The sequence below is a fragment of the Sphaeramia orbicularis genome, chromosome 17, assembly GCF_902148855.1.
Source record: "Sphaeramia orbicularis chromosome 17, fSphaOr1.1, whole genome shotgun sequence".
Lineage (NCBI taxonomy): Eukaryota > Metazoa > Chordata > Actinopteri > Kurtiformes > Apogonidae > Sphaeramia > Sphaeramia orbicularis.
In genome coordinates this window covers 20,890,333-20,915,459 of record NC_043973.1, presented here as the reverse complement: position 1 = coordinate 20,915,459, position 25,127 = coordinate 20,890,333, and the positions used below count along the sequence as shown (strand labels likewise).

Here is a 25,127-nt window from a genome sequence, read left to right as displayed (position 1 = left end):
ATGGCCACTGATGGCACATGTGAAACCAGCGCCAGTGTCCCCTTCTCACAAGACCCAGGTAATAAAAGAGAAGTTTTTACAGCATTTGATTTGACCTATGCTTTATTATTATTTATCAGTAGTTTACAGACAACTCACACACTCACATGGAAAACATGGGAAAAACTGTCACGTGAAAAGAAGAAAGAGGAAAAAGAAGATGAAATAAGAATTTACTATACAAGTATAACATCAAAACCTAATATGGCATAAAGTGGCAAAACAAGTGATTATTTAACCAATGTTTAGTCACTGATATTCAGATATGGTTAACAAAATAATCACAAGTAAAAAACAAAAGAAACAGTAATACAAGTGTAGGAGAGAATAAGATATGTTATATTTGGTGAAATGAACTGTTAAATGATGGGTTTTGCTTGTTCTGTTTAGTTGAAGTTGTCTCATCCTCATCACTATTGTCATTCTTTTCTGTGTCTGTTAGTACCCTGTGCACCAATGAATGTGACCACATCCCACTCCTGCGGAAACAATGACATAGCAGTCAGCTGGGACACTGCCGCCGTGCCTTTGAACTACAGCGTCACTGCCACACTGCTCAGTGGATCTGCCAGTCCTGTCCAGTGCAACAGTGACAGCAGCAGCTGTACTCTGACTGGGCTTCAGTGTGGACAGTTCTATAATGTCTCAGTCAAAGCGTCATCTGGCAGCTGCTGTGGCCCATACAGTGTCCCACAAACTGTCAAAACAGGTATTAAAGATGTTGGTGGTAACAGGTACACTTTGTAACTTCTGTTCCATCAACAAATTTAATATGATAATAATGTTCACATATATGGTTCTTTGAGGAAGGCTTTATTTAATTTAGTGTGATTATTTTTTCCAGCGCCCTGCTCCCCTCAGGGTTTAACAGCAGTGATAGAGTGTGGCTCAAACTTTCTTCAGGTCTCGTGGAACACTTCCCTCAGCGCTACTTCTTACACAGCTATGGTGACAGACCCTGATGGTGTTACCATGAACTGCTCCTCCTCAGACCCCGCATGTGCTTTCTCTAGCCTTCAGTGTGCCACTCAGTATAACATCAGTGTAACATCAGAGGACAACTCCTGTTCAAGTTCCCCGAGTCAAACAGTCATTACAACAGGTTGTTTTTTTGTTTTTTTAGACAACTTTTTAGTACTCTACATCTAGGAGTGCATCATGTGACACATCCTTCTTCCCTGCAGGACCTTGTGAGCCTGTTAATGTGACCGCTGTCCTCCAGTGTGGCTCAGACACAGCCACTGTGTCCTGGGAAGCTTCAGCTGGGGCTGTGGCTTATACTGTTTATGCCAATGAGCAGGGATCTGTGTATCAAACATTCTGTACAACCGACACAATATCCTGTGTACTGACCGCATTGAACTGTGGAAAAATGTACACTGTCAATGCTCTGGCCGAGGGTGACACCTGTAACAGCACTCAAAGTATGAGCACAACCCTGCAGACAGGTAGGAGAGAGAATTAGAAAACACCTGACACATATTTCTACAACTCTAAACTTAACTACTAAACTTCCATCTGTCTTATCTCCATTTCAGCTCCTTGCTCTCCATCTATCCAGAACAACACCCTGGTATGTGGCACCAGTTCCTCTGACCTGTCATGGATGTCAGTGGCGCATGCCACAGGTTACTTAGTAAATGCTACAACGCAGAGTGGGGACATAGTTTCATGCAGTTCTTCCACAGCTGCATGTACTTTAACCGATCTGCTCTGCAGTGAAACCTACATGGCCACAGTCACGGCACAGGGAGACCAGTGTGACAGTGCACCTGGCCCCAGCTTCAACATTATTACAGGTGAGTGTATACATGCACAGTGAAGAGACGGGTACTTTAAAAATGGAAAATAATTCAGACCACTCATTACCTCATTGAAAGTGTAACAAATAATGACAAAATTAACTAATTCTTGTTGACTTTTCAAACAACTATGTTAAATTGGGCAATAAAACCAAAAAAAACTCTGAAAACATACATTTATAATAACACTGAAGAGCAACATTCAAGCTCTTTTCTTATTTCAGGAGGAAAATATTGCTCAGTTGTCAGTACTAAAAGGTGTTATCTTCAACAACACGGCCACCCTGGTCCTTCCTTCCTGCTGCTGTCAGACTCTACAATACAAAATCTCTGATTTACAATCTGAAATTATAGAGTAAATGATCTTCACCTTAGAAATGTGAAAGACTTACTGTACATACTGTTCATGCTTTGCTCTTTTACATGTCTTTCTATAGTTCTTTATTATTGCAGTTTTATTGAGTGCTACTTTGTATATTTTTATACTTTTTATAAATATTTTTTTTTTTACTTTAATCTATACTTTTATCCTTACAATCCCTTACACACCATAACACTAGAAATGTCTGCAGAGCGGCACAGATAAAGGATTATTTTATCTTATTTATCATATCTTGTACTCAAGAATAACCCCCTCCCAAAACTAAACTGAAATACCTTTAAACTCATCTTGAACTCACATAAGCAGCTTAATTCAGTAATGTTTGAACAAAATGTAAGGTTAGTTTCCACATTGAACCGGAAACATTATAAATGATAAAGTACATGTAAATAAAAAATACAAGCTCTTTTGTCACTCTTTGTTAATATGCTGGTACTTGTGGTTTGTAATCTGTTGGATTGAAGTATGAACTGTGACATTACATGAGACCAAAGAGATCAATCAAATGTATTTATCTAATGAAAAAAACAAAACAAAACTGATAACTGTGAAAAAAAAAAAAAAAGTGAATATTGGATCCAATGATTGGTCAAGCTTGTTTATAGTATTTTGCTTTCTCCATTAAGTAATCCTACATTTGTGTTCACTTTCTCTCCAGCTCCCTGTCCTCCTGTCATCACATCTAGCCAGTACATCTGCAGTAACAGCTCGGTGGAGTTGAGCTGGACTGCAACTGTGGGAAGCGTCGGCTTCCTAGCTGAGGTAGTAGGAGAGGGATATACAGATAGCTGTCATAGTGTCGATACTAGCTGCATGATGCACAACATTCCCTGTGGCCTGGAATTCAACCTAACAGTTCAGGCTAAGGGCTCGGAGTGCAACAGCACCTTAACCGTCAGTGAAACCCTTGAATCAGGTAATCTTCTTAAAGACTGCAGTACTTCACAAAATGTAAATATTGAGTTTTCATACATTTTCTGTTTTTTTCTTCTCATTCTCCACAGTCCCATGTGCCCCGGAGGATGTTGACATCATTTTTGCGTGTTCTAGTCACTCTGCCATGGTAACATGGCTGGGAAGCCCTAGTGCAGTAGGCTACAATGTGACCTTCAGAAGTTATGAAGATGGACACATACATTACTGCCACACCAACACTACCAGCTGTGAGCTAGATGACATCCACTGTGGTGAGGTCTACGCTGTCATGGTCACACCATGCTCCGAGACATGCAAGGGAATCCCAAGTGCCATTTACAACTTTACAGGAGGTACTTGACCTTTACATGTATTCTAAATGCTGCAAAATGTTTAGACTTTAGAAGAATGACCATTTAACCCTTAAGGACCTAGAGCTATTTTTGTGGCAACTTCCAAATTATTTTTTCTCTACATTTAAACTTTCCCAAGTGAATTATCACCAGTTATTATATTATCCTCCGCATTTTCTGTTTTTGCTTAAAAATTAGATATTTTTAGTTGGTTTGTTTAGTTTTATTTTGAGCGCATAGAATCATCAGATAACAAAGAACCATACTACATGGACAAACAAAAATTTTCCACGCTCGAAAAGGAGTGGGAAGAAGTATAACTTATAAACTCCCACCCCCTTTTTACAAACTAATAATTAAATTAATTTAATTTACTATTTATGATGTTCATAAAAGCTCTGAGTGAATTCAGAGGGTATTACAACAGAACAAAGAAATCTGAAGATTAGTCACTTTTTGAGCAAGGTATATCATTAACTGAACATTAAAATAAGCATCTACAACCAGTCACTTGTCAAACTACATGGGTTTTGAGGGTTAAAATGCTTTTCTTTCTTCTCACCTTCAGGTCTGTGCCCTCCTGCTTCAGTGTCAGTGTCTACAGATTGTGAAAACAACACTGTGTCTTGGTCTGCAGTGGAAGGCGCTGAGATGTTCATAGCAACAGCAACGGCTGAAGATGGACACAATCACACTTGCCAATCAAACTATTCTACCTCATGCAATTTCACTGACCTCCACTGTGGAGAAATCTATTCTGTAACTGTTGTGACTGTGGATCGACGGTGGGGCTGCAGTAGTAGGCCGAGCTCTGCTGTGGAGGTGACAACAGGTAAGAGAAGACTCCAATGAGCAGTTTTTGAGGACTTAGATGGAATGTTTTTGTGTTTACACGAATGCTGTAATTCTCTTCTCTGGTTTGTTTGTGTATCATTCCAGCTCAGTGTCCTCCAACTAATTTGACTGGTGATATCAGATGTGACACCAACATGCTGACCCTCACATGGGACCAGATTTCAGTACCTGGAACCTCCTACGTCATAAAAGCTGAGAGAATAGGGAGCATAGCTGCTCCTTTGGAGTACTCAACGTCTAATACCTCACACACACTGAGCAGCCTGCAGTGTGGAGAGAGATATGCCTTCCGTGTTGCAGCACAAAACGGAGACTGTCTCAGCCAATACAGTCCGTCTTATGAAATGTGTACAGGTATGATGTGTGGAAGAGAAGACCTGTTATGACAGTCTAAAGGAAGAAATCATCAGGTTGGAATGAAATGAAATGATGTATCGACCCATAAAATGTCTTTCTGCCTCTGTAAGCCCCAGGAGAAGGGTGTGGTGAGGGTTGTGTGATCATATTTGTCCATTAGAACATAACCACTAAAGAAACAATCACAAAATAATGTTAATTCGCTTTTTTGTGACTCTGTTCTTCTTCTTTTGATTCAGTTTCTAACTTGCTCAACCACTGCTGCTCTGTTCACATTTTGTTGCAAATTTGAATTGCATGTTAAATAATAATAACAACAACAACAACAACAACAATAATAATAATTCCAACCAGGGACCTTTCTGTGTGAAGTTTGCATGTTCTCCCTGTGTTTGCATAAGTTCTCTCTGGGTACTCCGGCTTCCTCCCACAATCCAAAGACATGCACTGATAGGTTAATTGGTTAATCTAAATTACCCATAGGTGTGAATGTGAGAGTGATTGGTTGTTATATGTCACCCCTGTGATGAACTGGCAACTCATCCAGGGTGTACCCCGCCTTCGCCCATAAGTAGCTGGGATAGGCTCCAACACCCCCTGCAACCCTAGTGAGGATAAAGCGGGTTCAGAAGATGAATGAACGAATAATAATAATGATATATTTTTATAATTATTATACATACGTATATAACATTGAAATCTTGTCTTTCAGCTCCCTGTCAGCCCACCAACTTCAATGTGCGGGTCAACTGTGGAGCAAACAATGGGAATTTCTCCTGGAACGAGAGCAGTGGGGCCACTTTCTACACTGTGGAGGTGACAGGAGAACATGGTCATGTAGCCTCCTGCTCTTCCAATGACACCTCCTGTGTTGTAAAACTCCGCTGTGGTCGGAGTTACTCAGCTTCATTAGTAGCTTCCACAGAGAGTTGTAATAGCACTAAACATGCTGACATTCACTTTGAATCAGGTAAGACATTAAAATAGATTTTTTGATAAAATACATGAAGGAGGTCTTATCAAAAGTGGATAGTGGATAACACATTTACATGTATATAGTGCTGCCATAAAGTCCAACTATCTTTTGCAGCCCCATGTCTCCCAGAAAATGTTGTAGCGGAGGTGAACTGTTCCACCAATGTGATGAGTGTTTCTTGGAGTGAGCTCCCAGTCTCAGATGACTACACTGCCTGGGCCATCAGCGAAGGACATAACGCCTCCTGTAACTCAACATCCAACTTCTGCTCCATCCATGACCTGCAGTGTGGTCAGGTCTATGATGTGGTTGTCACAGCCTCTACCATTCACTGTGAAGTTATTGCTGGCTCTGACTACCTGATCCAGTCTGGTGGGTGCTGCTGTTTAATGTACAAAATATTAATATAAAACAAAAATACACATGATAAAGAACCAATTGATTTTGATGTGTGACTTCTGTTTCAACCAAATCTAGTACCGTGTGCACCAGAGAACACCACTGTGGAGCAGAACTGCAGCACTAATGCTATCACAGTACAGTGGGACCACAGCAGCAGTGGTCAGCAGTACACTGTCAGCGCATCCTCTGCTTCAGGGGTTAACGCCACCTGTGACACCACCAACAGCAGCTGCTCCTTCCTGGACCTGAGCTGTGGTCAACACTACACTTTCACCGTGACTGGACACACTAATGTCTGCATGAGTGAGAGCACCACTATGGAGAAATACACAGGTACATTTCTATCATGTAGTGTAGTGTCTAATTCAGAGGTTGGTTTTACAAAGATTGACTGAACAAAGTTTCACACTTCAGCTACGTGTCTGAGTATAGACAGAGATGTTCAGTTTGTGTCAAGTAGTTCCTTGAATTATGACTTTTTAAGCTAGGGTGGACCAATTCACTACAACAGAAAACTGATTTTTACTGGTGAGCCAATAGTATAACAGATGTCTCCTTCTCCTTCTCCAGCCCCATGTCCTCCCTCCAATGTTTCAGCTGAGCTCAACTGTGTTACACATGATGGTGTGGTCAGTTGGAGTCCTGCTGCTGCAAGTGTGGCCTACAGCGTCCAGGCAATGTCTGTGAATGGACACAACTCCTCCTGTAGTTCAATGGGAACTTCCTGTAACCTTGAAGACCTGGTCTGTGGACAGGAATACTCGGTAGTCGTGGAACCAATGCATACTGGCTGTTCTGGTCCTGTCAGTCCCACAGTGATGCTTCTCACAGGTGAGGTCCTACCTAAACATTCAATACTTTATTTACAAAGCTCCAAATCTGTGAGAATCACATAACCTGGTAATCATCTGCCATGTACAGATCTATGTGTTGAGATCCATGTGCCACAGTGGGCTGAGCAAAATTTTGATCTTGTTATTACTTTATGTTTCTTGCTGTTTTTATGGTTTTCTATCATATTTTTTTGTTTCATTTATTGTTTTTGTCATGTGCTTTTGTCTTCATACTCCACAAAGCACTTTCAGAAACCATCTAAGTTGTACTTAAAAATATATATTTTCTTTGCCCGGCCTTGCTTTCAATATATCTGTAAAGATTTATCATGGAAAAAACATAGTTTGAAAAACACACAAAGAAAATATGTGCACATGTAAAAAAAAAAAAAAAAGACTCAGGTGCTCATCTAGGACACTGCTAGATTGAATGGAACTTAAAAAAACTGAAAACTTGTCCCAGTGACTGATAGCAGATATCCCAAAGTTGTACACTCACCAGTGTGTTTGGACTCTGGAGTGTCTCCATCAGGCCATCATTAGATTTTTTTAAATAGAAAATATATAGTAAGTATTGCTGAAATAGCCTATATTTGCAATAATAGTATATTTATAATAATAGAAATGGTGACATTGTAACAATAGGACGTCAGTGGAATGAAATGAAAGTATTTTTCCCATATACATATTTGTTCATGCATCTTAATATAAATTGTATTTTCACTACTATTTGTTCCTTAGTACATGCATTCTTTCAAGTTTTTCCATCACAAATGACAAATTCTACTGTTAGTGAAGTATTTGATTTGAGCCAAACTAAACACACAACACCCTTTTATTTCCTCAGAGCCGTGCGTTCCCATGAACCTCTCTGTCAACTACAGTATGAGCCATGCCATGGTGCAGTGGGACCCAGCAAGCAGTGACAGCTCTTACTCCATCCAGGCTGTGACTGACCAGGGCCCAACAGTGTCCTGTAACAGCACCACCACCTCCTGCCCCCTGACAGGTCTGCAGTGTAGTAAGACCTACAACATCACAGTGACGGCACACAACTCAGCCTGCAGTCAGGGTGTGACCTCTGAAGCCTACCAGCTCATGACAGGTTAGTCATATAATCAGGAAATGGGAAGGAGAAAGAACTATACATGATGGCCATGAAGTTGGAATAACTGTGTTTTCAGACACATTCCTCTCTTTATTCCTATTTATACACATCAGTGATCACTTTTGACCAGGTGCAATGATTACATACTGAGTCCCAGTTACACTTTATCTATCGAGAATAAATCACATTGTCACTGTCATTTCATGAGAAGAGGTGAAAATATTTTATTACAACTTAATAGACAACAGTGAAGAGAGATGGCAAATACGTATAAATATAACCGAAATAAAATGCAATGATTGGCTAGATTTCTTAAAAAAATAGTGTATCTACTGAGAAAAAAAAAAAAAAGTAATTATGTAAGTGGTCTCACTGTTGTACATCTTGAATGTTTTACAATCACAATTACAATTAGTACTCCTAAATGGGTAAATGTAGGTAAATATTGGCATAAATATTACGACAAGCAACATAATTGAATGAAACAGACAGCAATTTGATATCAAAACAGAAAATTTCATAAAAAAAACAAACAAACTCTGGCACCTAAAGTAAAGGGTTAACTGGAGTATTAAGGTAAAATTATATATATTTACACGAAATAAGATTGTGTAAACATCCTTTACAAGATTATTTTTCATTTTAGATATAAAACTCTATTAGACAAAATTGTAAACTTTCTTTTGTTGTATTCTTCCACTGAATTGTGCCTTCAACTTCTTTCAGAACCCTGTCCACCAACAAATGTTCAGGCCACTATGACATGTGAACAATATACTGCGACTGTTTCCTGGGACCCGAGTGTCAATGCTGTGAATTATGTAGCCTACGTCGATAACCAAAATGGCCACTACACCTCCTGTGATACCACAAGTACCTCTTGTGTCGTCGAAGCGCTGGTGTGTGGCACAGAGTACAACGTCTGGGGCCAAGCCTTCGGAGTTCATTACCACAGCGAGAACTCCACTGCCATCACTCTTTCACCAGGTGAGATCAAATGTCAAGTCAGTGTCAAAAGACAAGCACAGATAACACTTAATTTACAGTTTAAAGACTTTCCAGTGCATCTTATTTGAAAAAAAACAAAAAACAAAAGTCAAAAATGTAATATATGCTGAAGGCTAAAAATCCAATGATTTGGTAAATGGGACTACATGAGGGCTGATGATTGTCTGATCATCATGTATAGTCACTGAATGATTTCTACAGGTCCAGTGTGTATGATTAAGAGGTCTTCTCTGTATACTATTCAGAATTTTGTTTTCTGTATTGCATATTCAAGAATTGCTGTGTGGGTTGTTTATAATTGTCTGCCGTGTTACTCTACCATTTTTCTGCAGTAGTTCAAAATGGGTTTTTTCTGTTTATAGCTGATACCATCAAATGTAAGGCTGCATTGTTTACTATGTGTGATCATGCACTGCACTTGAGAAATCAGAGGGAGAAAATGGCAGAATCTGAAAACACACACTTGTCCACTGTCTTCTGCTCTCTTCTCTTAGACCAAATCAAAAAGGGACATATACATGACCTGATGACTGTTCTAAAGCTTCCGTGTCAAGACATGGAATAGCATAAACAAAGGAAAAAAAAAAAAAAAAAGACATGGAATAGCATCAGGTGGAATAGAATCAGCAATTTGTAATCACATCTGTCAAACACATTTTTTCTGATTCTCTTTTTCTTTTTTTTTCTTCAAACATCCAGAGAGAGAACAGCATGGACATATCTAGCTTTGTAAAACATTCACTAAAAAAGAAAGATCGCGAGCAATAATAATACAGAACAAAAATAAAAAGTAAAAAAGGACATATTAAACTGGATAGTCTCCTTTTATGTCACCAAGGTAACATTTGGCATGTATTGTTTCACATAGTTTTCCTATTTTTCGTTTAACATCACTGTCTGTCTGAAAACACCTGTGATTTGATGAAGATACAGGATAGATTTTCTAAAGCCTAAAAACACAGGGAAGAAGTAGATGCAGAAGTGTCCTGTCCTCTAACACTACCTGATTTACAACATGCTGGAAGGTAGTTACAGATTATGCAGCTTTAATAACCCTTTACCTAAAAATCCCAGAAAACACACATAACTACCGCCCCAGCCGAAGCAAACAAAGAGGATGTTTGCATTTTTGGTGGCCGCTGTATGAAGGAAGGGGTTTATAATTGGTTGCAATATCTTTATTCACCACAAGATGCCACTAAAGATAAGACAGTGAACCTGGTAACGCCACCAGGGCATCTACAGGGGTTGGACAAAATAATGGAAACACCTTCACCTCAAGATGATAATGCCCTAATCCATACAGCTAGAATTGTTAAAGAATGGCATGAGGAACATTCTAATGAAGTTGAGCATCTCGTGTGGCCGGCACAGTCCCCAGACCTCAACATTATTGAGCATTTATGGTCAGTTTTAGAGATTCAAGTAAGACGTCGATTTCCACCGCCATCGTCTCTAAAAGAGTTGGAGGGTATTCTAACTGAAGAATGGCTTAAAATTCCTTTGGAAACAATTCACAAGTTGTATGAATCAATACCTCGGAGAATTGAGGCTGTAATTGCCGCAAAAGGCGGACCTACACCATATTAAATTATATTTTGTTGATGTTTTAAGGTGTTTCCATTATTTTGTCCAACCCCTGTAGATAGATAGATAGATAGATAGATAGATAGATAGATAGATAGATAGATTTACTTTATTAATCCTTAAGGGGAAATTCAAAATACAGTCATCGCTCCACGGAAACAGTCATACCACATCAACAATAAATAAATAATTACAGAGTGTAAATAGCTAAAAATAAGTTTGATTACAAAGAAAGTAGAATTAAAAGACAAAGCGTGTGTTCTACTTAACACATTAAACATAAAAACATAAAACCCCCCCGAGGACAGAAGTGTTCTGGAGCTTCTATATATATATATATATATATAAATATTGTGTTCTATTTTACTACAGGTCCTTGCCACCCAACTTCCATTGATGCAATAATGGATTGTGAGTCTGACACTGCTATAGTCTCCTGGCAACCAAGTGATGGTGCTGGGTCATACACCGCTGAACTTACTGCCTCATCAGGCCACACCACCAGCTGTACCACCAACCACACTAACTGCCAGTCAGACCAGCTGCAGTGTGGACAGCAGTACAATGTTACTGTAACAGCTGTTGCTCCACTTGCCTATCAACCACTGAGCTGCAATGCCACTGCTCAAATGTCAGGATACCTCACTACAGGTAAGCTGTGTTTCACTAGTATGTGTTAGCATCATAGCAGCCACTGTGTCTGTGCAGGGTGTGTTTAGGGGTCATTTCCAACCACATGCCATCAGTTAGTCACGTCTTATTTATGTCACTAACTCTTTACACTGGGGAAAAAAAGCCCTTTTTAAAAGGTTAAAGGTTGATTCATAAATCACTGATGAGATTTTATTTTCCATATACAGTCTCTGAAATGGAAAGCAATCAAGATAAATTCCAAAAAATTAAAACCTCATGCTGTAAAATGGTTTGAATGACAATGTATGTGAATTCATGGCAGTAACAATAGTTTAATGACATTATTACAAAATCATAGTACATTCATTTACTTCAGAAATGGCAAAAATCATACTAATGTAATTCTTTTTTCAACTATAGAATAGGAAAACAATAATAGTATGATAATAACAACAGTGAGTGTTGCAGTGAAAGTTTATTAATACCAATATAAATTATTGATTTATTGTCTTCACTAATTTCACTGTAAAAGGCCAGTTTAACCACATAGTAGAGCATGTCAGAAATCTAAATATAGACAGTAAATGTATCACTAAATTACCAGAAAGTTTTTTTGTTGTTTGTTTTTTTTTAGTTAATGCAAATAGTCTGTTTTAAGTATTTAATTATGCTATCTTAAAATAAAAAGCTAATTCATGATTGTTAGACTGTTTTATCAAGTTAAATAACTTTGTTCACTTACATTTGAAACTGTAATACCATTATCATACCAATATGCTGATCTTTGGCCAGAATCTATATGTCTGAAGTGACTATTTTTGCTAACTTTCCACAAGGAGGTGAACTGCAAAGGCAAACTAGCACTATCCAGGGGATTTTTTTCAGTGTGACATACATTTAACCTCAACCAAAATGGTAGAGATGGCTCAGTCAGATGAAGGAAAATAAGCAACAGTGACTGAGCATATGGTCTGCCAAACAGCTGTGTGCATTTCCACATTTCTGAATGTCACTACTTTGTTCCCTTTAGAGCCCTGTGTTCCCATGAATCTCGCTGTCCAATATAATGTGAGCGATGCCCGGGTGACATGGGATGCAGCAAACGGTGCCACCTCTTACTTGGTTCAGGCTGTGACTGATGAGGGTCTGAGAGCCTCCTGTAACAGCACCTACACCCTCTGCTACCTGAATGGTTTACTGTGTAGTCAGACCTACAACGTCACCGTGATGGCACACAATTCAGCCTGCAACCACTCTGAGCCCTCTGAAATGTATCTCCTCATGACAGGTTTGTCATTTCATCAGGAAAAAAACTGTGACTTTTGAATATTTCGTTCCACAACACTGTTGAATGCGTTTTCATTTCATTCAGAGCCCTGCCCACCTACCAACATCCAGGCCAATGTGGAATGTGAACAACTTACTGTGACTGTTTCCTGGGAGCAGAGTGACAATGCCATCGGTTATGTTGCTTACATCAACAATCAAAATGGCCACTCTGCTTTCTGTGTAGCAGCACAAACAGAAACCTACTGTGATGTCTCAGGGCTGGTTTGTGGTACGGAGTATAACGCCTGGGTCAAAGCTACTGGAGCTCCGCACAACAGCTCTGACAGCGAGGTGATCTCTTTTACATCAGGTAAAGCAGATAAGATGGTGTTTGAAAACAAAAACATAATATGAGAGAAAAAAAAAGTGGATGTAAATATGCTATGCTACTGTCACCTGTAATACAGGAAGTATTCTCATCTCAGGTTTTTGCGGTTTTGATGATTTTACTGCCTCATTTGAAAGGATTTGTATTTTTGTGAATTCTTTAAAGTGTTTAGATGTAAAAATTAAATAAGTATTTAAGTGGTAGGTTTAGCTTTTGGCAGTTCCTTTAGAGGCTTTTATTAATTTTGTCCAATGCCGTTTCCCCAGCTCCATGCCTACCCACAGAGATAGATGTAGAGGTGGACTGTGCATTTGATGGTGCTGCTCTGATCTCCTGGAGTGCAACTGAAAGCAACGAAAAATTTGCCATCACCGCCATTGTCAGTGGAAGTCTTCAGACTCTTTGCACGACTCGGCAAAATAACTGTAGTGTGAATGGACTAAATTGTGGGGAAACCTACAATCTTAGCCTCACTGCCTCCAATACACAATGCAGCCTCGCAGCACCGATGCACGCCAACCTTACTACACGTAGGTTCAGATTATCCCTATATCATCAAACCGGAAAATGTTGGACAGCTTCTAAATTCTGACTTACATCCGTCTCCTCAGGTCCTTGTCCTCCTGAGCATGTCAGTGTTGACCTGGAATGTGGAGTCCGGATGGCAGTCCTGAGCTGGGAGGAGAGGTCTGATGTTGAACTGTACAAAGCGAGTGCTGTCAAGCAGTCAGGAGGAGAGGTGATGAGGATTAACTCCACATCCTCCACCGCTGACTTCCCTGATCTGGACTGTGGAGAGACATACAACTTCACCGTTGAAGCGCACAGCCAGGGCTGCTGTAGCCGAAGCAGTAGCACTGTGTCCATCCAAACAGGTATTTTTCCTATATTTGTTTTACTGCAAAAGTTTTTATCATACTATTACTACCAATACTGCTACTGCTACTATTATGCTAACTACTACTACTAATAATAATAATGATGATTATAAAAATAATAATTGATCATAAAATTGTATAGTCATTTTTTTTTCCAATTAAATTCCAATTGGGCATCACATATATTTGAGCCATTAATTAATTTGCACAAACACACTAATGGCTCTATGTCTCTGCAGTCTCTCATAGCTATAGTTACTCCTAAGTTTTTTGTCCATTACACAATCGCTTTTGTACTTTGTTGGAAATACTGTAGTATGAACTTAGAAAAAAATCTTAATTATATTTTTTTTTCTTTTGGACTCTTTGGATATGAATGTTTGCTAACACTCACCCTGTTTTATCCTATTTCTTCATCTTTCAGAGCCTTGTCAGCCTATGAATATATCAGTTCAGGCACCTTGTCAGAGTGAAACTGTAGAGATCACTTGGCAACAAGCATCAGGTGTGGAGAATTACTTAGTCACAGCCTCAGGGAACCTTGGATATGTGGAAAACTTCAACGTAACTCAGACCGTTCTATCAGCTGCACTACCATGTGGACAAAACTACACAGTCACAATACAAGGACGAGGCAACCGGTGTGACAGCATCCCCAGCAGCCCTACTTCCTTCAAAACCAGTAAGATTTTGTACTATTTCCAGTTCATCACTCTCAATCATCTTGCACTTCAAATGCATATTTTGGCATTTACATCTGACTTTGATTTGCAGCCCCGTGTATCCCTCAGGATGTGGTGGTTTATCCTCAGTGTGAGGTTAACACGGGCTCTGTCCGCTGGGGAGCCAGTGATGGCGCTAAAACATACATAGCGATAGCCACTGGCCATGACGGACACAATCATACTTGTGTCACCAACACCACTTCCTGCACTTGGGACGACTTGCACTGTGGGGAGTGTTACGATGTCACAGTGAAAGCGAAGGACGGCGACTGCATGAGCCTGCCCAGTAACAGCTCTGTCATCCATATGGGTGTGTCATTTCACCTCTGTTTAACAAGCGCTGTTTAAAGGAGCTGCACAGACAACAGCTGGGTTGTTCTGTTTTGCTTGAAACCTGTGTCACACTTAAAAACATTTTCTAACTTTTTTTCCAGCTTCATGTGTGCCCCAGAATTTGGTCGCCTCTGTGGACTGTGATAACAGACTTATTTCTCTGAGCTGGGACGCAACTGAATATACAGAGGAATACATAATAACAGTTCAGACAAGCGACGGGACAAATGAGGTCACTACTAACAACACAGACATTTCCTTTTCTGACTTTGCTTGTGGACGAAACTACAGCCTCACTGTCACACCAGAAAACCAGCACTGCCCTCGCAGCGCCAATGCAACAACTTCCATACAAACATGTAGGTGTTACAGCTCTGTTTACATCTGAAACACAAGTCCTACATGAGTTTATTTAATGGAACGCCTGAATAAAAACACAGGCAGCAGAACTTTGTGAATGATAACCACCTTTTACTTTTTCTTCTAGGGCCATGTCCACTTACAGGCGTTTCTGCCATGCTGGACTGCCTCTCTGACACCACCACAGTCACCTGGCAGTCCAGCAATGGTGCAGAGTCCTACAAAGCCACCCTGCAGACTGACAACGGCATTTCTGAAATGTGCATGTCTGAATCTACTACATGCAGTGTCTCAGGTCTGGCCTGTGGGTACAACTTTTCTGTGTCTGTAACAGCCTCCAACCAGCAGTGCAACGTCACCACCAATGAAGCAACAAGTCTGCAATCAGGTAAGATTTAAGAGGAAGATACAGTACAGCCTTTACATTACATGAGTCAAAGCACTTTTGGTGTTTTAGAAAATACAGGGTGAGTAATTTTTTTACTGTCTTTTTTTTTTGTTTTTTACAATTTTCTTACTATTTACGTACTTACGGCATCAGAACATTGTGGTGAAAATAACTCTTCCAAATGTTTAGGTAAAGGGGATTGAATTGCTCACTGTTAAATAGTCACATAGTAACATTTTACATAATTTTTATGTCAACGTTGATATTACAATTTCTTTTATAAGGGAAAAGTGAGAACATGAAATAGGAACAAACAGTGTGATAGGAAAATAATCAAAAACAATTATAAGAATTCAAAACCATCAAATAATGCCATAAATAGGCAGAGGTGGAAAAAAACACACATTACACTTGTTTAATAGAACTAGACAGGCAAAAGTAGAAGCACTGATTCAGGTTCTTTACTTCATTAAAAAGTGAAAAAGTACAAGCTCTGAAATGCACTCAAAAAAATAAAAGCAGTAAAAAGTAGCCCTTTGAAAGACCTGAAAATATAAACTGTACAGTGAAGATAATGAATATTAATCAGTTTTCACTCAAAACTTGATACTTTATGATGTGTTTTCTCTGTGGTTCAGCCTTCATTTTTTATCAGTTTTTTTGTTATGTTTATCATGTGGAACCTGCACCGACAAATGTGATGTTATTGTTCATTTCCATAGATAGTCTTGATGCTGGGAATGATAAAAAACATATATATATAATTCACCCTTAAAGGCATTGAAACTGAAGAACAGAATCTGTTTTAAAAATGTACAGATATTTATGTTAAAATGTTGAAAGTAATGTATTTGAACCCATGTTTCTGATTTTTGTTTTGTTTTTCTTTGGTTATTTTTGACTGTTTCTTTACTACACTTGATTTATTACTGTGTAAATCACTTCACTACTGTCGTACCTTTAGTCACAAGAGTTCTTGCTCCTGATGATGCGTGGTACCCATCATGCTCTTCCCAAAGTGCAAGATAACTTTTCCTCTCGTCTGTTTCCTGTCTGCAGCCCCGTGTGTTCCCACTGACGTCTCAGTGATGATGGACTGTGCCAACAACAGTGCAGCTGTGTCCTGGGCTGCCAGTAGAGGGGCTGTACAATATGAAGTGATTGCCCACAGTAGTCATGGCAACGTCACCTGCCAGACCTCTGACCTCAGCTGTTACCTCAGAAACCTCACATGTGGCCACAGCTACACTGTCCAGGTGGTAGCTATGGATGACACATGTTCTAGTACCCCAAGCCAGGCTGTGGAACTTAACTCAGGTGAGACGTGCAACACACTCTTAACAGAGACTTGTGCTGCATTCATGTTCTGCAAACATCAAACATTTTCATCCCTAAATTAGTCATCATAAATTTCTCCTTACTGTATCCTTACAGCTCCCTGCCCACCTGAGAATGTGACGGCCCAACTCAGCTGTTCTTCAAGTGACATGACGGTCTCCTGGGATCCCACTGGAGAAGCTGACCACTACTTGGTCTCAGTGACACCTGACAATGGAGGGAGCGTCATGCCATGCAACACCACAAACACTGAATGTTCCTTCAGTAACTTGGCATGCGGAAACACATACACTGTCCACGTCACCTCTGTCAGAGGCTCCTGCCACAGCCAGCACTGTCCACCTGTCCACGTCCTGTCAGGTCTGGAAACCTCTGAAGTCTTAGAAGCTGTCTGTCTGTCCATCCAGTCATCGATTTAATACGTCATGTCTTCTTTTATAGCCCCATGCCAACCCCAAGGAGTTGAAGGCAGCATTGACTGTGTGACAAATTCTGCATGGATATCCTGGGACGCTGCTGCTGGGGCAGACAGCTACACTGTGTTGGCAGTAGGTGAAGGGGACTACATGGCCAACTGTACCACTTCCACCAACATCACCTGTGAGGTTGAAGATCTGGAGTGTGGAATACGTTATAATTTCACGGTCACGGCTACAAACAGCCAGTGTGACAGTCAGCCCAGTGCCACCATTGAACTGGAGACCGGTAACAGATTTCAATTCTCATGTCGATGATACAACATGAATGAATGAATGAATACAGAGTTTTCACAAGGCTTAGGTTCTGTCTGGGTTTTTAAACTCTATCCTTAGCATATTTATTAAAGAAACATGGAAACACTTGTTGTGCCTAAAGTCATACAGTATGTTTGTTTATATTCATAGTCTGCATTTTCCTTATGTTTGTGGGGTAGTTCCATACACAGGCTGGGTTGTGGATATCCTCCTGCAAGAAAATGTACTATTTCCATTGAAAACTAAGATGAATTAATGTAAGAAAATAAATGAGGAGGATATCAAAACTAAAGTACAAAACTGTATTACTTTTCCCAGATGTTATCAAATGTTAATGTAATATATATCCTGTTAAATGTTCTGTTATGTTGTCCTTGTAATAATAGGGGGAACCCTGAAATATTGAATGAATGAATGAATAAGTAAATCATATTGCACTTTCAGTTAATGAAATTGTCTCTTTCCCAGCTCCCTGCACCCTGTCTCGTATCACCGCCTCCCCTCAGTGCCACAACGCCTCTATCCTTGTCGTCTGGCACCTAATGGATGCTGGCAGTGCAGATGTTATGTACACTGCTACAGCTGAGGGTAGCGACCGCACCATCCTGTCCTGCAACAGCACTGGCACCAGCTGTTACCTCCACGGAGCACAATGTGGCCTCCATTACACCGTGATTGTAGCTGCAAATTCAGATGTGTGCAGTGACTTGAGAAGCCCACCTCACCGCATTAGCATGGGTACATAAACTTTTGATCACTGCCTTTCTTGATTTAATGTCTTTCAAAATGTTAAATGTGTAAGAACTATACAGTCTACACACTGCTAAAGCATCCCTATCAAAGAGAACAGAATATAAATGAATTGTCTCATATTAAGTAAATGAAATAAAATTAAATTAAATTAAATATGGCTAGATGTCTTAACACTAGAATAAACTGAAACAGTTAACCGAAACAATGCAAAAATAACACAAAAAAATCAGGTGAGCAACCAAACCAGTCACTCAAATAGACTTTCATAGAGTGAGTTGTGCAGTTTTGCAGAAGTTTTGCATCTTCTGCTGTGATATCATACAAACCAATGTTTTACTTTGTTACTGGTGAAATCTGGTTAATGATTATAATGATAATTTTGAAATATGTGATTAAGACAAAGCTAGAAAGTGTTTCTATTACTTTTCTTTTCACACTATACAAAGCTCAAAAGAACTCATTTCCAAGGAAGTTTTTTTTTACGTTAACTATTACATTTTTTTTTTTGCACTTTGCAGCTTTGTGAAGGCTCTTTTGCAGTCTTGAGGGTTAGAGTAGTAGCCAATCAGGTTACCGTAGCATAAGTCTTGAAACAGATGCCACCATGAAGATGGCAAAATCTGCTTACACACATAGATGATAATAAAATGCCATGACCGTCTTCTTTCTTTGTCTTCACAGAGCCCTGCCAACCCACCAACCTAATGGTTAATTACTCCTGTGATGACCACACTACAGTGGCGTCCTGGAGCCCTTCTCCTGTTGCTGAAACCTACCATCTTGTTGCTAGGGGTGCAGATGGACATAACCACACTTGCGACACGTCCTTCAGTAACTGCAGTTTATCACAGCTCCACTGTGACATGCATTATTCAGTATTTGTGACTGCAAGCCATGAGAACTGCTCCAGTCAGCCCAGTGAGACATTCACACTACTCACAGGTAAGTTAATTTACAGTTAATACAGTTAATAGTTATATATGAATTTTCCAGAGGCCAAACATAACTGAATAATTTAATTTATGTACTTGAAAAAGAAAACCAAGTTACAATAAGAGTGCATTATGACCTAACTGCACATTTGTCTGTATGGATGTAAAAATCCCGTACGCAATGTGTGTGCAGTAAACATGTAACTGTATGATAATGTGCTCTGATAAAAACATTTGAGAAGAAAAAGAATACTAAGTTATAATGTTTAATTTTTCCATCTCCTCAGGCCCCTGCCAACCAGAGGGGCTCTCAGTAGAGTATCAATGCAACAATCAATCTGCAATGCTTTCATGGACTCCCAGTGATAATGCTGTCGACTACTATGGATGCGCCCAGGATGGAAATGGCAACATGTTGTACTGTCACAGCACAACTGCAGCCTGTACCATCCAGGGTCTTGAGTGTGGAACTGTGTACAATTTCTCTGTCCAGGCCTCAGATGGGTCATGCAACAGCTCCTTCAGTGACCCAGAGGAGAGTGGTGCAGGTACTGGTGCTTGTGTGCACATAATGAATGATAAATAAAACCATTTACCTACACTAATGTTTGAAGTAAATCTGGAAGGTTCTGCTATCTACCTTTACGAAACCCTGTCCTGTTGTTCTTCCAGTTCCCTGTTCTCCTGATGGTGTTGAGGTAACGCTGTTTCCACTGGAAGAGGACGTCCATATTGTACATGTAACCTGGACAGAGAGCTCCTGCAACAACACAGAGTACATGCTGATGTTAACAGGAAACCTACTGGGAGACAATCAGGCCCAGTTTGATCTCTCATCATACTGGACAAGCATGACATTCTTTGAATTTCCCCTCCCCTGCGGTTCATATTATGAAGCTACAGTCGAAAGCAGAAACAACGCCGGCACCAGTGGCCCCTCAGTCCCACTTAATGGAACAACAGGTAAACTATGACCTACTGCTCAAACACAATTTGACATTTTATATATTTCAGACCTATGGCTAACAGTGATTATTCATTTGGTGTAACATGAATTGATGATAGTGTAAGTAAAAAAGTTCAGTTGATGAGAAGAGAGCAGTCATAAAGGGCAAACAAATGGTTTTGTTTTTTTAGTGTTCTGTAGAGGTGCCCATTGTTTTTGCACTGATAAACATATTTCAATATACTCTTTGCTAATACCAAGCTATTATCTTGTTATTATTATGGCTATTACTCAGTTAATGCCTCTTAACTATCCAACAAACCTTTATGTGACTATGTTATCACCAGAGTGTAATGTAAAATGCCTGCTATATTTAAGTGTTTAGTTGTTTATAGTGGAAAAGCTGTGTGTCACAGGCCAAGTCTGCAGTGTGTCTGTCCACATAAACTCACATTTAGTTACTAAACCCAAACCCAGCTGTAGACTAAAATGTTTCTACAACAGGACAAAATTTTTTAGCTGAGAGCATTGCATGGTGTTTCCTATACAGTAGAATCAAGATGGAACCACACGACAAAAACATCTGCTTCTGAATCTTACCTAGCTTCGCTCCATAAATAACGATGCTGGAACGTAGTTAAATGAATGAATTTGTCTTCAGTATTTATTACAACAGTTGGGCATTTGTTTGGACAGATGTAACCATTAATAGCTGAGATTTTAATTAATTTATTAGTGACTATCTGTGTGAAATTTATTTTTTGTGTTTAACCCATAAAGACCAAAACAGCTGCCGACGACCAAAACTGTCTACTGATCTAAACCGTTTAATACCTGTTGATCCACTAATCCTATCAATCCATGTAAATCATTGATGTAAAATACAGTTTGTCGTCTTTTCATGGTCATCAGATATGACCCATTTGGACGTTCAGAGGCTCCATAGTTACTGTGGAAACACTGTCATTTTCTACAACATTAATTCACCAGTAAAACCCATGGAGTTGGATAAATGACAGTGGATGGAGACACTTGGTTTATGTTAAGTTAGTGATATATTTTGTTGAAAAAGACACTTTTTCTTCAGTTTTCTCTGTCTATATCTCTAGTGTCTGTAATAACCCTCAACTTTAATCTGAGCTTTAATGAACATCTACATGATCAGTGAATTAAATATAGGAAAATACCGGATTTTTACTGTAAAATACAGAGGATAAAATTATAATAAATGGTGAAAAATCACTTAAGAAAAGGTAAATATAGGGAAAAAACTATTTTGGAACTGCCACATAAGTAGCACTGAGTCTTTATGGGTTAACATACTAATAATTTTGCATTTCATTTCATACCGGTCTAAATTTGTATATGTGTAATTTGTATATGTGTTGTGTGATACTATAGAATCTGCATGTTCGCTCCTTAAGGTAAACAAGACTGAATGCATCATAGTGGCCTACACAACAATGAAGTATGGTCAAACTAAGATAAAATGACAACATAACTTGAGAAAAACATGTTTTACTTGAATCATAATCAGATGAATAAATCAAATATGCATATGCTGAACTTTGATGAGTGGCTGTAAATAGCTTAAGGCGACACAACAGCTTTTTAAAGTTTTAAGTTGCATTAATAAAATCTATCTCTTCTCCCAGTTCCCTGCCCACCATCAACAGTGACGTACAGTGGGAACAGCTCCTTTACTAGAATTTCTTGGAACGACGTGGTGTTTGCCACCTCATACACTGTGTATGACAACAGCAGTTCACCGAGAACACAGTTATGCCACACATCCCAGTTGACCTGCTCTGTGCATCAAAGCACAACGCCTGCTAATGTGGTGGTTACAGCCCGCAACGCAGCAGGAGAAAGTAGAGCCATGGGTGTCACAAATGGTAGGAAATGTAGAGATATTTGTGTGCAAGATATGATGAATGTTTGATTTGAGCCAAGAAACTTATACAATTTCCTCCTCTTCAGTGGTTCCATTGGCACGTAGGAGGAGAGATGTCAGTGAACAAGAGGGCAGTGGTAAGTTTCACTTCTAAGTCGTGAAATGTGAAATTGTTGAATGAGATGTTGCGCTGATTAAACCGGAGGTGTGAAACTCACTTTAGTTCAGGGGCCGTGTTAACCCTTCAAGCGTAATAACTCCTACAAACATAAACTGTAAACGTAAAAATTTGCAGCTTTTAACGTAATAATCCCACAAATGTAATAACAGTCACCTACCACAAACATAATGCCTCATTTTCCCACTTTGTGCTTCTACCTTCTCCATTGTTACCATGATCATATCCAGACATTTTATTTACATGGTTCAAACATAGTCTTCTATTATACTTAATGAGAATAAATAATATGCAGTTCATACTGAAGCTTTTATAATAAAAGCTTTCCAACACTTTAGCCCATTCTGTTTTGTTCCTCCACTTGTATTTGTAATTAAACACAGATTAATCTGGAATTCGTACCATGTGGTGTAACTGCAACATTTGATCATTCTAAAAAGGCAAGTATTCAAAGGACAAGAATAAATAGGAAGAAAAAGAAAGATGAATGAATATTCATGCATGCATTACTTAAATGTATGTGATGTACTAATTTATTACATTTGTGGGAAGTTATTTCAAATTTAGAAACTGAAGATTTTTACTGTGCCACAAATAAATACAAATAAATCCCCACAAAAGTCATAATTATTACGTTTGTGGGAAATGAGGTATTATATTTGTGGTAGGCAATCGTTATTATGTTTGTGGGAAAGTTATTACATTTGTGGGATTATTACGTCCAAAGCTGCAAATTTTTATAACGTTTGCGGTTTATTACGTTTGTGGGGTTAACAGGCCACATAGAGAACAAGAAGCACTCGGAGAGCGCAGACCTCCGACAAGGCTGATCAGTGGGCCCCCCCACCCCCGATCACCACCAAAATTTAATCATTTCTTCCTTATCCCATTTCCAACAAACCCTGAAAATTTCATCCAAATCTGTCCATAACTTTTTGAGTTATGTTGCACACTAATGGACAGACGGACAGACAAACAAACAAACAGACAAACAAACAAACCCTGGCAAAAACATAACCCCCTTGGCGGAGGTAACAATGTGATCTCAAGTGGGTCGGACTAGTAAAAGAATAGCAGAATAACCTCTAAAAGTTTGCTCTTTGTTTTAGTACAAAAAGAAAATTTAAATTATGAAAATGTTTACATTGACAAACTATCTTTTCACAAAAAAAAAGTGAATAACCTGAAATTTCATAAGAAAATTAAGCGGAATTTTAACAATATCCTCAACTTATCGTTTCTACTTGTGCTTTACAAATCACAGTGGATCTATAAAGGCCCAAAATGCTCAGTAATAGGCATGATATTGTTCAAATTTTGGAGGTTGGACCTAAAATGAGTGACACCCTTGACTGTCAATATCTTCCGTGTAATTTTTGTACTTCACAAATTTATCCAACGGGCCAGATTAGAACCTTTGGCAGGCCGGTTTTTGCCCGTGGGCAGAATGTTGGACACCCCTGGATTAAAGTGTCATCAGACTCATTCCATTGCATTTTCTGCTCATGTTTGTCCTGTTCCATCTACAGTATGTACACTGGACACACCAGGATCTAATTCACAACTGTATCTGCCTTTTCTCCAACAGAAGGCCTCTCAGCTCCCATACTGAAGGTCACACCATATGGGACAGTTTTGTTTCTTGAGTGGTCTAAAGTAAATGGTGCTTCCTTTTACAACCTGGTGGTTAAGAAGCAGGACAGCATCTCTGAGCCTGAAGTGCTAACTGTGAACGGAGAACAGATGATTCTCAATGAAGAGGACCTTCAGCTAAACATCAACTACTGTATAACTGTGTCCGCCAGTGCCTCAGAGACTAGTGATCCAGGTCCAGAGTCATCACCTGTGTGTGCCAAAATAACACCATCAGAGGAAAACACATTATAGAAGACGAACACCTCTGTAATTTAGAGGTCCACGTTTCCTGAATAAAATGTGATCTTTTTTGTCAGTGTTTCTTGACCAGTGACAAATAGTTTCCATGCTCATTCTGCAATAATTTCAGGTCCGGAAGAACTTGGGAATTAGCGTGAGCTCCTCTAACATTTACATTTCTATTAGATGAATATAAACAACGCATTTGTTGCATTGCATGTTGCTCATATAACAGTCTAGTCTGAGGAAATGAAAGAGCATCCATTTATTCAATAACGCTCTGATAGAAGTCTGCTCAGGTCATATGGAGTTCTGAAGATGTTTTACGCTTGGGTTCAAAGCATTCAGGTACAATTTGTCTACCGTTGGTTGATGCAATATATTTTATATCTGGGGTTTTGTTCTGACTTTTTATATTTTAACTTTTGTAAATTAAATGTAGTCATCTTAAAAGGTAATATATCAGTGAATGTGTTACATGTCCAAAGTGTGCTTTTTGCAGCTTCTGTTTATATTTAATATGGAAAATATTTTCAATCCTTTTAATAAAAGTATAAAAAAAATGTTCATGTCTTTGTTTCACTCATTAACATATCAAAGGCCCTTTTCCAGTGCAGGAACTTTGAAAAACCTCAGTGCATTTCCATCTAAATTACCCAGGTAAAAATCTTTCTCTCCCTCCCCAAACACATTCCTGGTAGGGAGGTAGTACTTTTCAGATTACCCACAATTCTTGAGGGGTGTGGTTGTGCTGGAGGACACTGATTGGTGGAATACACTCAGCGTTCCACATTTTGTTCACGCAACTAAGCCGCAGCATACTCTTGTTTTATTTCATTTCCATAAGCTGTACCAATGTATTGTGTAGTGACATTTGCATGCTCTT

General features: G+C 39.3%; 1 protein-coding gene across 1 annotated transcript; it reads left to right on the top strand.

Moving 5' to 3' along the window:
- Window positions 1–24,762, top strand: LOC115437357 (uncharacterized). Its single transcript, XM_030160585.1, has 34 exons — window positions 1–58; window positions 482–748; window positions 884–1,141; window positions 1,224–1,487; window positions 1,578–1,838; window positions 2,882–3,139; window positions 3,228–3,491; window positions 4,060–4,323; window positions 4,431–4,700; window positions 5,416–5,673; window positions 5,794–6,051; window positions 6,157–6,414; window positions 6,652–6,912; window positions 7,762–8,019; window positions 8,749–9,009; window positions 10,990–11,268; window positions 12,281–12,538; window positions 12,623–12,889; window positions 13,174–13,437; window positions 13,519–13,782; window positions 14,210–14,467; window positions 14,560–14,820; window positions 14,945–15,202; window positions 15,331–15,591; window positions 16,651–16,908; window positions 17,026–17,289; window positions 17,371–17,634; window positions 18,132–18,401; window positions 19,098–19,358; window positions 19,636–19,896; window positions 20,021–20,311; window positions 21,950–22,189; window positions 22,275–22,325; window positions 23,955–24,762. Exons 1-34 carry the CDS (start codon window positions 1–3, stop codon window positions 24,251–24,253), a joined length of 8,547 nt encoding a protein of 2,848 aa, XP_030016445.1. The 3' UTR covers window positions 24,254–24,762.
- The last annotated feature ends 365 nt before the right edge of the window (window positions 24,763–25,127 follow it).